The 16,272-nt window shown below is 37.5% G+C and overlaps 1 protein-coding gene across 1 annotated transcript in view; it reads right to left on the reverse strand.

Moving 5' to 3' along the window:
• Window positions 1-15,551, reverse strand: part of LOC121423587 (A disintegrin and metalloproteinase with thrombospondin motifs 6-like) — a 53,199-nt gene extending 37,648 nt beyond the window's left edge. Inside the window, exons 1-3 of the mRNA XM_041618956.1 lie at window positions 15,302-15,551; window positions 10,753-10,836; window positions 10,091-10,242 (exon numbers count right to left, since the gene is read on the reverse strand). Coding sequence (XP_041474890.1) covers window positions 10,091-10,242; window positions 10,753-10,836; window positions 15,302-15,364 — 299 coding nt within the window. The 5' untranslated portion in view covers window positions 15,365-15,551. The remainder of the gene's footprint in view (window positions 1-10,090; window positions 10,243-10,752; window positions 10,837-15,301) is intronic.
• Between the last annotated feature and the right edge of the window lie 721 nt (window positions 15,552-16,272).

Here is a 16,272-nt window from a genome sequence, read left to right on the forward strand (position 1 = left end):
GCACGAAAATGACTTCGGTAGCTCGCGAAAGTCCTATGCATTACGATGACATATTTTTCATCGCACGGGAGGACAATCACAAAGAGAAAATATCATATTCATCCGCGCTGACAGGGGCTTAATTTTGACGATATCGCATCGCTATGCGATTTCACTCATTGACAAGCGGACGAAACTTACGTACAAATTTTGAGCACTTCCGCGACAGCGCCATCTAGTGACTACGGCCGTGCCTACTCTAAGGATCATAAGGAAAATGCTTTTAAGTATTGCCTGTAGTTCCCTGGAGGCAATCACGACACACAAAGAAAGTGCAGATGCCTCCGTCCAGATGAAAAACTTCCTCTTGCTGACAATAATATGATAACATAATGTTTGATAAACAAGGAAGCTCAAACCCTTATAAATATGAGAAAACCTGGCAAGGCCAGTAGCTGCATGGGCTTGTTTTGCCATCAACCGCACCACGAAAGCCAGACGCCCCAGTGCGAGCTCAAGAGTTCCACCAAGTCAGTGGTCCCACTGAGTGACGTTAACGTACGGGAGTACTACCAATGGGTTGCCCGCTGAGTTCCGGTGACTGTGGAATGTAATTGGCCATTTATCCTCTTTGGAGGTGAGATTATTGCTTCTGACAAGTTGAATACATAAGAGACAAGGGGAGATTAAGGATGGGTGCACAAGTTCAGTCTCTGGTGCATCTGGATCTCTCTATGGGGCTTGAATCATTCATAAATCCGGCCAAACATTGAATGCACTTTCATGCAGATGCGTACGCAGTAGACTTTCTTAGCTCCGTTGGTCACGCTTAGCAGGTCATTATGGTATCGCCCAGGTCTCATGACCATTCCAAATATGCCATTTACCCCTGTTATGAATTATTAGAGAAATATGATTCTGTAAATTCATAAAAAATCTGCAGATTCACTGATAAAGTGTTTTTCTAATCCTTCATCAAAGCAAAAAGGAAATCAGAACCACAGAATGACCAAAAACAAACAAATAAAATGCTATTGTCTTCCTGCCTTTATGAGTAAGGAAGTTGGATAGTGTTGTGAAGAGAAAAGGTGCAAATGAATATTTAAAGTATCAAAAATTTGTACACCACATCGAAGTTTAGAAACGATTTAATTCATGAAGACAATATCACATTTGAAGATTTACCTACACTTTGTAAGACCACGTTTAAAGAGATGGCCTTTCAGAGGAATCAGCTAGACATGGCTACCTGCCAATACAAACCGTACAAGTACTACATACATCGCCAAACAGAATTAATTTAAGACTAACATCATTTGCTGAGAACCAAAAGGGTACTAACAAAATGAACTTCAAGATAATTAGTACCTTCTTGCTCTTTCCAAACAAATGAAAGGTAAATGAACACGAGTATCTGCGGATCACATTCCATTTTGGAAGTACGACAGGACACTGTACTACTAGCGATTGACATGATTTCTTAGAAAACGGCAGGATACATGACGTAAGAAACGCCTTAAGAGACGCACATTCTACAATCAGTCTTCAAATCGTGTGTCTGGAACACAGAAAATAGCTCGACCCTATAGACCTGAGAAAATTTGTTTTGTGTTTTGAAAACAAAGAGGAAAGTGGGTCATGGAAGCAAGGAGTGAACTTTTAGAGGAAGGTGAACTGGTGCCGGTGTGTTTGGGTTGGCACCCTGATAAAAACATCATCATCGTCTTGCGCTTCTTTGCGCCCTTACTCTACCATCCTCCCCGGCTGTTTGTCGATGTTTAGAGGGAGCTTGGTCGGTGCTATGATGCCCTTAGTAATTGACATTCAAGATTTAAGAGATGGGCTAAGACAACACTGTGATGTGTCTAAGGGTCTCAACCCTGAACTTTCCAAGTGAGCTTTGACGTCAAAGAGTCACTGACATTCAGCCTCGGCGCTTACGCTCCTTATCGTTTCAGCATGGGTCCTCTCCAGAAAAGTACAAGGGAGGATGGAGGAAACCTTCAATAATGATTTTAAAGTCTGCCTGGTGACCAAGACTGGACTTTGCTTAACAATTTCAATGATTGGTGATTGATGGGGTCCCACCTACTTCTACGCTCTCGTGATAATCATGAAAACATATTTACCAATCTCTTAAATTTTGTTTTATATCTTTATTCCTGATTATATCAGGATTTCCTGTCAAACTTCCTCACCGGGCCTGAAAGGAATCTAGAACATGTAAAACTCCCTTATATGCTGCATAACGTCAAGCCTAAAATAGGTTGTCCAGGGTCTGAAATTAGGTAAAAGGATGAAGAATGACATTTTTTCCATAAAAACTACATTTGGCTTTGTCTAAACACTGATGAATATGAGATATTCTTTAGTGTTTTAACTAGAATAAATAAGTGATTTGAAATTCTCACTGGGACATCAAAACCTTATCAAGCACGAGACCAAAAGCTTCAGTCTCCGTACTTTGGTTGTTCCGCTGAACCACGTTGGCTCCACTCACCAATACATAGAGTGAAGAGTTGTTGGCCCGTACCTATAGACAGTGGTATACTGAACTAACGATTTATAGGTCGCGATATAAAACTGTTTTTTATGCGAAATTTACAGTTTCATGGTTTCCATTGCCAGGGAAATATGAATAACTTAAGTACTTGCTTACCTTGGACCGGAGTTATTGAAACAAAATCCTTTGGATGATTGAGAAATCTTTCATCTAAGACATTTTCAATAAGCTGACGGTTTTTCTTGCAAGTTGCCATCTTGAATGAGGTCATTATCCTTATTAACTTTTCAATGTCTCGATATATCGAATGTCGTCTGCTACCTGTGATCGTAGCAGTTTAGCTCGCATATGTAGCAGATCGTATAATATCGAAAGCAATATTGATATCACATTCATAAATTGTTGACGCCCTCTCCGTTCGTTGGTAAATATTTCATATTTTGGCTGCCATTTTGGGGTGATTCTCAAGACCAAGACAAGTAAACGTCGGTAAAGTACTATTTTCACACGCTTTGATCTCTTTTTTTTTCATATTTCTTGATTTTTTATATATTCAAGACATCATTTAGGTAGTTTCTAATCCTTAGACTACAAATTTGATTTTAAAAAAATATTGAAGTCTGGACAGTACTAATCGCCCGAATTGGTGGACGTGATATCACATGCGAGCTCACACTAATGAACTACCGTCGGTGAATGGGGATTATAGTGAAATGTCAGAATCGTTCAGGAAATCTCCAGAAACGATGCTTATTCCTGTCTAATTAAGCACATAAACCTTTTAAGTACTGACAAACATGACAAATATTCAGATTGGACTTCACACACATGTTCTACCGTGCCATGTCATACGATGATGAACAAGGAGAACATTTGTGCCTGGTCTTGCACGCAATGTTGTTCCTTCCTAAACATAGCAACTAATGATGGATGCACACGACATTCAAACGTGACTTGATACCAAATGACATACTTTCTGGTTACGTCACACTACAAAAAGGTTCTCACACCAACGAAACCAACTCCAGACCTGCCAAAGCTATCATATTATTTCCAATCACGTATACTTGGTCGGCCTGAGTCAGTTTTCTTGATGAGACTGTAGCCTCATAATAATGCAACTTCAAGCATTCCAAAATGTTAAGAAATAATTCAGCAAATTTGGAGAGAAAAAAATATTTGAAAAGAGAAAAAAATCTTTAAAATAATTATTACTGTATGTTTTGTAAAGTTTCACGTCAGAGTATCTGGAATTCATGTCTGACAATTTTCCACAAAGTTATATTTGACAACGCTGGTGGCAAGGGTTGGCATGGGAAATAATAATATGGGATACATCCCACTCAACACATGTGTAACCTGGTAAACATTTATGAATGGGATGGGTGACATATAAACCTTGATTCCTCCCCAGCCAGCATCTTTCCTCTCGTTCTGACTCCTCCTGACGAGACATGACACCAATTATGCACAGAATGCCAGCCTGTGGGGGCAGTATTTGTTTTCCCACAGACGAAGTACAAACGAATGGCATGCAATCATGTTTGACTTGCGAGTCTAATGATTCCGTGGAATGAAGCCGACCGAGTCGCAATAATGCAAAGCCGCTTTAAAGATGCACTGCCAATTATGAGATAGTGATCACACATAATACCCCATGACATTATAGTACACCAAGAATTTTGTCATCTATTGTAGAAAGAGGTGAGGGGCTTACGTCATGATTGGATTCTGGGTTTGTTTTGCAGTGTGCTAAAGATTTAGACCTGGTATGGTGGAAAAGATTTAGAGTACTCCCATTACATAGAAAATTAGTTAATGGATTGAATCTACATCGAGTAATACCCAAGACTTCAAAATGTGACCTTCTGTCTCATTAATTAGCATGATAGAGAAGGGTGGTTCAGTGGTAGGGGGCTCCCATTACAGACGGAAAGACATGGGTTTGAATCCTAGTAGAGTCATACCCAGGAATTAAGAATACTACCTTTTCTTCATAATGGAAGCACCCAACCTCTGAGCCACCATTCTAGATGGGTGTTTCGTAAAGATGTTTGTAAGTTACAAGTGACTTTGCAAACGACCGGTGATGCTTTCTTTTGATTTGTGAAACATACCAGGCTTTCACTGGAATTGATATAGTTTTGAAGAAAGGATCACCAGTCACGGCAGCTTTACGAAATACCCACCTGGTGGGTGTTTCATAAAGCTGTTCGTAAGTTAAGAGCAACTATAAGAATGACTGGTGATCTTTTCTTATGATATTCATTGGCGATGGTTTAGCGCATAAGTTCACCAGTCGTTCTTAAGGTCGCTCTTATCTTACGAACAGTTTTTTATGAAATGGCCCCTCGTCTAAAATTCAAACTCCTTAGCCTTCTTGCTTGGCAAGGAGGAGGGTAACAATTGTGTATGTTGTCGAGGGATCACTGGAAGTGACAACATTGAAATGGCTGCCCTGGCCAAGCAAGAGTAACTAGTTTAAGGTTAACAACTGACCTAATCTCAAGATACAAACAACACATCCCCCAAATGAAAATATTGAATGTAAAACAGATATTTTGCGACAAAATATTCTGGTAAGCAGATCGATGCCCATATATAAAATCAAACATTCTGGATAATCTATGGAAGATATACTGTGCAGGATACATCTTATATAAAAAAAATCAAATTGATTGCTTGAAAAGCAAAATGATTTCAGAAAGTCATTTACAAATCCTTAAATTTTGAGCAAAATCTATGTAATGTGGTGTGGGTTGAAAATGTGCTGGCAGCTTCATACTGTTACTAAATCGTTTTATGTTGGTGTTGTTTGCATGGTCGTAATTTAATGTACCTATTAAAACACACCTACCAGACTGTAATAAGGCAATATATCCTAGGCCAGCTAGACATTTACCTATAGGTAAAAGTATACGGAACCACTTCTTGCAATTGTCAAAAATACCATCATAAAACTAATTCATGCATTACGTGCTAGTATTGTCTACCCTGTCCGAGAAGTATACAAAATCTATTTTAAGTTGAAAAACAGTTCTTAGAAAGCAACAACCTTATCTCACTCCAAGAGGCAGAAGATGTAAAATGACTTTTTACAGTCTGCAAGAGGCAATAAAAGCACTGCCTTCAAATTTTCCTTTGTGTGGAAAGAGGGGGACACTTTCACAAGGTGTTTGTAACATCCTGTGCAAGCTCTGCATCACTGCCCATGCAGAAATAAATTACTTTTGAAGAAACGATCCCTTCCATTTGAAAAAAATATTTCAGTCCACTGGAAGGAGAAGCATGGTCCTGGTTTCACAACACCTGTTTTAACTGGATGAGACATTTTTTTTTTTTTACTATGACATAAAACAAATTATCTCTTACTTCTCGTAGGGAAGACTCGGGGCATGTTGCACAAACCAATTACAAAATCATTTTTTTTACAAGATACTAAAATTTGGATATGTGATCGGATAATGGCAATTTTCCATCTTAAGTTCAAAGATGACCCTGATATATACCATTAATTTATAGTCATTCCATGACAACTTCACTCTCGACCAATCAATTGTCAAGATTAAACTATTGTTTTATGAAACAAGAAAATATGCTGTCTCACTTATGAATGATAACATGGACTATTTATATAGTACAGCTCTACTGCAATTAAGATTTGGTATCATTATAACCCCGGCTGTAGCCGAGCAGCCATATAGTCACTGAAGCATTTGAGGAGCTTCTAACTACCGGGTACCTGCAATTGTACTTATCTCACCTGGGTTGAGTGCAGCACAATGTGGGTAAATTTCTTGCTGAAGGAAAACACACCATGGTTTAGAATTGAACTCAAGTCCCTTCAGATTGAAATACAATTGAGTCATAACCACAAGACCACGTTGCTCCCACAAAATCAATCAAAAGATAAAGCCAACAAGTGAAATTTGATTTCTACTTCATATGTTGCTCTGCATGTATGAGTAATGTTAATAAACACTTAATAAATATGTATGCATATTTGTTACAGGGTTTGAAGCAGATTGTGATTCTTGTGTCAGGAAGGTTTCAGTTGACTCTTTGTATGCAGTTAAAGCATGTTGGGTTATGCAGTTCATATCTTACAGAAAGTTACTGAATAACTTTAAATCTTAAACTTAGCCCATTCGGTGATGGGTGACTGCCTTGCTGGTGGAACGCATCATTCCCATCCCAGCAAGCGTGTCATCTCACATAGCGACAGTCTGACGAGGAAGATGGACCGGAATGCTAATGTGGATCCCAGTCGGGTTTAGGGGGTTCACATTAGCGCCCCTATCATTCAATCACCTTCTTCCATTCACACACCAGTACTCCCTCTACATTCTCAAAACAGATTACCTTACACATTCCCAACAGGTCATGCAAAGGTAAACTACCGAATGCATGGAAATTATGTTGTAGAATGAAGATAGTGTATATGATTTGCGTACCCATTCCTGTCTCCTAATGCCGGATGCACTGTGGAGTTTAAAGGTGAATGGCATTCTATTAGTGAACCCTATCCCCTCTCCCCTCCCCCAGCCCCTGCACTATCACTGCCAACACCTCAAGAAAACATCACTCCCTTTTTGTGTAGGTTAACACATTTTCCAAAACTAAATTCAACCTTGCACACTGTATTTTCCCTACTTCATTTTCCCTCTATCTGTGTTCTATCTGTCTTTGCTCCATTTTGTTGATAACCTTCCTGGCACATTGCTAATTAAAGAATAAAAGTATTCATTTATCATGATAAATAGATTTGGAGATCGTTCCAACATATCTACATCTAAAGTAGATCTCATCCAAGGCCTGTTGCATAGAAGTTACTTTTATGGTAACTAAACAATGCCCAGCAGTCAATGAAAAACAAGGATTTCTTGGAAGTTACAACTGAAAAACAAAATTACTATCATAATAACTTTAATACAAGCTCAGGGGGTATTTCATAAAGATTTAAGTGTGAAAAAAAGTCATACTTTTTAACTCCCAATTGCATGTACATCGCACATGCACATGTAGTATGTAACTTATTAGTATGTGACACATCACTGCATTGCTCATATCATCCAGATGGGATGCATACTGACGTATCAATGAGATTACACATTATTACATTTGCGCCTAAGCATGACTTTAAGAGATATTTAAGCCTTCACCAAACACCATCCTGAAGTAACATTGATTTATAACTTTTAATCATGCATCAGTTTCAAAATTTGTTTACTTTATCACTTTCATTGGCCATGATAGCCCTCAATCAGTAGAATAAACACAAACAGGTCCTCCAAATTGGAAATAAAATGAATGTATGTGGTTTATATTTTTTTCATGGCAAAAAAAGCTCATCTAAGGAAGCTGACTCATAAATTCATTTTATTTTTCATCATTCATAGACGGTTAGTCAGTCTCGTCCGTTGGGTTTTACTGTGTATTTAGAGGTACTTCTGATATATACTTCTACATCCATTCATGCCCTCAGTGTCCACTAATCTAGTAGTATAAATCCCTTTATGAATGCCCTCGGATCAAATCAAATGAGTTATTCCCGGGCGGCTTGCTGTTTGTACCCCAACCGAGACAATACCTTTAAAGCCTGTGTATTCATGTAAGGTCCGTCAAGCCTTGCAAACAGGAAGCGTCTACTTAATAATCTTACTCCTCTTTCTGTCATTCCTGTCATATTCAATATCAATCCTGCAACTACCCCTCGGGCTCTAGCAGGCAAGGCCCCCTACGCGCCTCCTTCTTGAAAACTTTCTATTGCCAGTCTTCATCTTCTGCTCTCTATCATGCCTTACCATGTCACATACCCTACCCTTGAAAGGCCTGAATATAAACTGCCTTTCCGTTCCATCCTCAAAGGTTACCTATTGTTGTTTATTTTGTCATTAAAGAAGTAATCTATGAATCATCTATAATTATCTATGAATTTAAAAAAGGCAAGTTATTCCCTTTAAAATGATGAACCCTACCAAGATATTTCATATTTCATTATGTTGTAGTCCCATTCAACATAAAACATGTTACCAATTGCATACATGTACTTGTATGTATATATTTACAATTTTTGGCCAGGAATGTGTACAACATGCTGTCATTCAGCCAGGGTTTTAATTGGGAACAGACAGCTTCTTTCACTATGAAACAGGTGGATATCTACATTGCTAACCTTTTCATATACTGGCAAGTAAAAGGCCGCTAGTTCTCTATCCTAGCACACATGGCTTATGGCTAGCATCCTTTTGGCTCTAAATGAACAAATGGGCTCTAGCAAAGCAAAGAACCCCTTCCAGAGGATCCCCATAGGATAGGATATCCTATTCAATAAAAACTGCATATCCATGTGATATCATAGAGAAACAGAATGCCCTTACCCATTCTGGCATGGGGATTGGGTTTAACCCACTAGAAAATGTTTGATCATGCTTTCACATAGGATTCCCATTCTCCACTGTGTTAAGCAAATTGATAGGTTCATGATATTTGACTTGGCAACCAGTCATTCCGAACAATATATATTCAAAGAAAAAATAATCTGAAACTACTTTTTTCCCTTATTATTCATCGCTTTATTTACCAAGGGTACTATCTCCAGTATGAAAGAAAGTTGTGCAAGTCACATGGCAGAAATTGTATAGAACATCCTGCAGTTGACAGTTTGCACTGCAGAAAATGATTAAAACTAACAAAACTGTAATTTGTCAAGCATTTCATCCAAGAGAGTCACATGGAAAGTGAATTATATAGACAAAGGGTTTACTAACCTTTGAGCCTATTCTGATCGAATATGCTCAGATAATAACACAATTAGAAGAAAAAATGGAATTTGGAACAAAATCACCAAATGCAAATAAGCAAGCACTGAACAATCAGAGCTAATTTTATGGGTAAACTTATGCTCTAAGACTTCTTACCGATCTAAATCTATGATCATTGATACTCGATTATGTAAAAGAAAAAGTTGCTACCCTTGAGGAGAAAGTGAAATATAAAAGTGAATGGGAACATGAGCAGTAAAACTTAGTTGTGAGGTTAGATACAGAGATTCCAAGTTCAAAGACCAGTGAGGCATGAACTCAGGCAGGTGATGAAGAGACATTGTGTATTATACTATAGGCTGAGATACAGGTGTGAGAAAGAGTCTGGAGAAGAGGAGTCCAGGGGCCTGTCTTACAAAGAGTTCCAATTGATCCAATCAATGGCAACTATGGAAAGCCAGCAAGGTCAACATATAAAATGCATTTCTGGATATAAATGTCTATCCATAAAATCATTGATTTCTTGACAATTTGGTGTGTTCTCCGTTGTTTACAAAGGACTTTTTTCAAAATTTCCTGTAGAAAAAATTATACATGGATGGATTTCCATAAAGTTACGATTGATTGGATCAATCTTCACTCTTTGTAAGATGGGGCCCAGAAAAGCAAGACTCTAAGGCGTAAGTATTGGCATGTCTGTAATTATAAGACTTTTGTTTCAGGTCTGAAGTTTACATGATTGCTTAATTCAAAATGAAATAGGCTCTGTATAATCTGTAAGATAACAAATGGCTATTCTTGGCACAGAAGGAGAAGTTAAGCAAATCAGTGAAAAGGCACATACCTTGTTATCAGCACAGCATTATCATGGTTAGGAAACACCAGCATGTCGTTGGAGATGTTCATGTTGTGATTAGGTGTTGGATTCATGGCATGCTGCCACTCGCAGAAGCTTTGTAACGATTTACCAGCAAGATGACTCAAGCTGAGGTTTCTCTGTAATGAAACGTGGAAAGGAATCATCGCTGTAAACAATATTTTGATGTCCCTGTCATTGCCATTGTGATGGACTATACCATAAGGTACTAAATCATAACACAATACATCATAATTATGATGAACAGTTGATCCAACCAAGACCACAAAATAATAATTGCTAAGTATATTTGTTCCTGTTTATTTTGAACATTCGTCAAGGGATTTCATCCATTATCGATCTAAATATTGCAATTTGGAAATTATTTTTAAAAATTGTATTAAATGGTTTTTAAAAAAAGAAGGGAATATCAGTACCAGGGCAGAATTAGTTTAAAGTGATACAACAGTACAAATATACATTGATGTAAGACTTCTGAGAACATGATGAGAAAGAAAACCAAATACACAATGAACTGCTGAGAAGAGCATTCAGCTTCACTGGGCGTTGGCATAAATTCATCATAATTGGCAATATTCAAACTTGATCTTTGCTAGCTACATAGTTCCTCAAATTGGCAACCACCTTACCTGATCTTGTGTAAGGAGTAGCATCCTGGTGACCACAACATTGATAGCATTCTCTATACTCCCATCATGGTAAAGATTCGCCACCTGACCTCAACAAAAACATACAATAATACAATTATAAAATGATGATCCTAGTCCAATGATTGGCTGAAACCTATCACATGACTAGTCATTTATTCAAGCTAACAAGAATATCTGCTAGTGACTGGTTTATCAGAGAACAATAATAAACATCATCATCTTTTTAAACATATAAAGCATTGCTCTGGCATTTAGAATAATAACACACACTTGTAACATGTACATTACCTTTGCCCTTGGCTATGCCTCATGCATTTTAGAACAGTTCCAAAGGTACGCATATAATTATCACTACATGCCCTTGATGATGTGTATTATCATATATAGCTAGATCATTATTTCAATCCCGAAATACTTTAAGTTCTTATCCAGTTATCCTAAAAATAGATTCTAAAGCATAATCAATACTTAACTTGCACTTTCTTGGAATATTCATTTCTTTCATCTTGAAAGCACAATTGCATTTCCTATCCATCAACATCACGCAAACAATATTTGGAGGAATAATGTACAGATCTAAGAAGATCCAAAATGATCTTCCTCCTAACATTGTGTGGAGGAATGCTAAAACATTATTTCATCTGTGAAAAGTCAACCTAGATTTATGACAGCTTGCCAAGCAGACATGTTAATGATCTCTGGTTGATAGAAGATCTCCAGGCAGACTCCTTAATCTCCACAAAGTTTATCCTGGACTCCATCCAGATGTCATACACTCTCTCCGCTTCAAAGGTTTCCAAGCCGCCCCGAAAACCTATCCACAATAATGGGATACATTACTCCAGCATGATCGGTCGGTACCGTATGTTTGATAGGGAATAGACATCTTAATATTCATCATGTTACCTTTCTGGCCTCTCACTATACATTTCAAGTGTTTCAATGTTTCGAATGTTGCAAACAAATCATCTAGGCCTAAGCAATTTAACATTTGTTTTTTCCACATATCATAGCCATTCTTAGCCATGTGGAGCGTTGTGGCCCAGTGGATTAGTGTTCTGACTTTGAAACAGAGGGTCGTGGGTTCGAATCCCAGCCATGGCATAATTTCCTTCAGCAAGAAACTCATCCACATGGTGCTGCACTGAACCCAGGTGAGGTGAATGGGTACCCGGCAGGAAGGAAATTCCTTGAATGCTCGAGCGCCTAGGCAGCTCAGCTAAAGCTGGGGTAATAATAATAGCTGGGCCCGCTGGTAGAACTGTTTTCGAAACTGAAGTGGCTACCCTGGGTAAATATGCCTATATTATTATTATCATTATTCTTCTATCTGTTTCATTGAAATCTTGAATCCCTCATGTATTTCTCCCAAGTCCTATCCTTTTCTTACATCCTCCTTCTTTTCTTCCTATCTCTCTTTCTCTCTGTCTATCTTACCCCCCCCTCTTGCTCATTCCCACCCTTTGTTTTCCTGCCCACCCCCAATTCCCCCTGATCTATCTCCCTGGCCCTTCGCCACCCCTTTCACTCTTTCACCCTTTTCTTCCTCTCCCTTCTCCCTATTTCCCATCTTGCCCCTTTAATACAATCTCCGCCCTTTGCGTACCTTCTCCCTTTCTACCCCCTTAATGTCGCATCTCGCCCATATACTTCTCCTATTGGAGTACCCATCGGCCAGAGCAGAGGCCTGAGATTGACCCACTAGAAGTTAAATTGTAACGCAGATGAAATGAAGTGATGACACTGACATATATCCAGGATAATTGAAGTAGGCATGAGGTATGATGTGACAGGTTCACTTACACTATCAAAACCCCTTCCAAACTTATACCAGATTTCTTAAATGCAGTATACATGCAATATTCTGAATGGAAACTGCACCATGTGATAGAAGTTCTGAGCAATTTCAAGGGTGGAAAACAATATCAACCAATAAAGAAATACAAAATGGGAATTATGTTAAGGTGACAGATGATATACCTACGGGGCATTTAAAGAGTAATAAATTACTGAAATTATTTTCAAATGGTCAGTTTGAGAAAACCAGGCGGAAAAAAAAATTATTAATCTGAAATAAGGGTAATTTTCTATAAATTGGAATAAACTTTTGTTCTACAATGTATGCCTTTACTGGGGACATCTTGAAATATGTTTAGGAGATCAAAACTGACAAATAAAACATATGGAAATACATAAGGATATGAATTCAACCAATAAAGAACATCATTAGGGGTAATTTAGAAATTTGTGGACCTTCATGCGTATGGCAACATAATTAATATCCCCTTCCATAAGCAAAACTAAACCTCTTTCTACTTGTGTTTTGATTGCATTTTATGTATTTCATTTCCAAGACATACTGCTGACTGTTGACGCAGGTAAACTTTCTCTGCCCTGGTTTGTCCCTCAGATTTCCCCACCCACTCCCCTTCCTCTCATTCCTTCCTTTGCTCAAAAAATAACCTAAGACAAACAGCAACTTGCTGTGCACTAAAAGCAACTGTACTGAGAGTGCCTGACTAAAATTAGACATGAATGTACCAAATAGGAATAACTCATGCTTGTAACCCCCCCCAAAAAAAAAAAAAAAAAAATGAATAAATAAAAAATAAAGTAAAAAAATAGATGAATAAATAAATAAATGATAATAATACTAACTAAAAATAAAACGTTTCAGTTAAATAACATGACAATATATGATTATTAACTGCTCATATTCCTTAATTTACACGTTTCATCCTATTGTCTCTCCATTTCTTCTTCGTTTCCTTTTTGCTGACCATACTTGACTTGGCTTATTCATTACAATGACATTTTACAACAAACAGCAATTCCATGTTAAGTATCATATATTAGAACTCTGGTGCTATAATTATGTAGACCTACAACTTCCCTAATGTATCATTACTTTTCCATCCAGCTAAAGTGAAATGGCTGTAGCAAAGTCATTAATGGACTTAGAAATATTTGTTGGTGATCTTGATATTATAGACCCCATATATTTCTACTAACAATTAGAAATAATTATTTTTTTTAATTGTCAATAATCCAAATATCAGTGTAACAAATGTGAAAATATTTTTTTTTCAAAACAGCTTTTTAGATGTCATATATTCACAAGTGAGTCAATTGTCTTTCAGTTGATGCCTACAATCAAAGAATTGATTATCATTTTAATGGGGTTGTAATTCATTGTACAATAAAGGGCTCCAAATAGTACCCAGGTTCAGTATATCTGTTTGATAGTGTCTTCCAGGTTAATTAAAAAGACCTTGCAAATCAAGCTCAATAAGATCCATCCATCCTTATCAATCCCAAACCCATCAACACCTTCCACAGATCTAGGTGTCAAAATGAATAAGTGGGACTATAGTATGACCTCCACTCTATCACATGTCATACACCCTATCCTCCTCAAGCCCGAATCCCCAACTCAACATGGCAGTAATGTCTTCCTCTCATTTCAACAGCATCTCAAAGTCGGCAATCACTGCCACAAACAGGAGGGAAGGGGCATGATTTTACCTTCCTGGTAAGTCTTAATCTCTTCTTTGTCTATCTGGGTCCCAATAACGTAAAGCTTAGAAATGAATTGTAGGGCAGATTGCTATGATTAATTACACTGATTATTGCGTATGATCAATCATAAAGATCGCCTGCACAATCAGTTGCAAAGCCTTATGTTACAGGGTCCCTGATGTCTTTTACATTTGTTTCATCCTCATTTCAGCATGGAGGTCATCAAAATTACTGTCTTTCTACAATCCTGGGGTTTATTACGCCAGGAGAATACTAGGCTACTCAATGATGCACTCCGTGAAACCTTTATTTCTGCAATTTTTCCATAACTTTCTACACGATATTCAAATTTTTGTAAGTTATTTCTATTCTTTATACCAACAAATTCAACTTCAAGTAAAACTCTATAATACATGTAGTAGGTTTATACACATTGGTTTATGATGTCTCCAAAGTTTACTAGAATATTAATTAGTTATTGGACATTTCTTTCAAAAAATATTTGTTTACTTTTACTGTTGTTGCAGTTATGATTTACATCAAATATTTCACTGTTTATGTTTGTATATTATGTTTTTACTTTCTAAATCTTTCTCAATTCAGCCGCTGGCTGCGATGAAATGATAATAAAACCTTTAATTCAATTAAAAAAACTAGACTATTCATTAGGGAATATAAAAAAACAAAGACAGTAGAGCAAGTGAGAGAGAAAGAAATACCACAGTCCTGTACCACCTGAACGAGCAGTTGGCAGAAGCATTGAAGTCTATGAATGAGAAAATATAATTTGGTACCCCTCCCGATTTCATGAATTATCGTGTCATAAAAGTTGGAAACCTTATACAAGCCCAGGGCCTTGTAACATAAAGGTTAGCAATGGAATGCAAATATAAAAGAACAATTTGAATTGTTCCTTCCTGGTATTCAAAATAAATGCACATGCAACAATTATTTGAATTGGCCTGCCAATTAGCAATTCATTGCAAGCCTTTGTGACGTGGTGACTTACAATGTTCATGAGAGTGAGGAGGTAGGATTCGATGCTGGTCTCCCCATGGTAACCCATCATCATCTTGTCGGCGACCACCAGGGTTTCTACGTTTCTTTCGGTGCTCAGACTGCTCACCCGTTTCCTCCGGTAGTGGGCAAGATATTCGGGATCCTGAAGCTTCTTCTCAACATCTTTCGCTAGAGAGAAGTCACTGACGGATTCCCACCACTCCTGCTTCTCCTCACGTTCTGGAAGATAAAAGAAAATATTATCCAAATATAATTACTTGAGTGCATAAGAGTCAATGACATAAAGGGTAAAAGATAAACTACCGTGGGTAACTTCTTAGAGAACTTAAGAGAAATTAAACGTTGACAAAGTACCTTTTGCATAATCCTGTCTCTCAAAAGATTGCTTTGACTTTAAATACTTGACTTATGGAAGGTTCACTCCTGCAAGTTTACCTACAATCAAACATGCTCATATATTTTGCAATTTACATAATATAGTGCCCTTCCACTGTAACTTGACCTAAAGCACCTAATAATGGAAAACGAGAAAGAGCAAATATGCTACAATATTGAATGATTGGATATGCTCCTCCCCAGCATGTAATGCAACATTTGATAAAGTGTTTATAAAGAATTACAGTACGATTTGTTCCAATAATAGCTAAACTGTTTTATTATTCACATCAATTCAAAAAATTATTTATTATGCGTTCCACCAAATTGACCGGGCAAGTTAGGAGTGTTTGAAACAATTAATGCTTACATAAATAAAAGCAGCTGAAGTCCTACTTAACCATTTTTTTGGTAATATTCTTGACCAATTTTGAAAACGCCTAAAAGCTCCTAAAAGAAACATATCATAAATCCACTTTCATAAATTTAGTCTCCATGGCTAAGTTTATTTTACCTTTGTATATACATGTAGCCTAAATGCCTAAGAGTTCATACAAGTCAATTCCATATTTTTCGCTTCACTTA

Source organism: Lytechinus variegatus, chromosome 11 (genome assembly GCF_018143015.1).
Source record: "Lytechinus variegatus isolate NC3 chromosome 11, Lvar_3.0, whole genome shotgun sequence".
Classification (NCBI taxonomy): Eukaryota; Metazoa; Echinodermata; class Echinoidea; order Temnopleuroida; family Toxopneustidae; genus Lytechinus; species Lytechinus variegatus.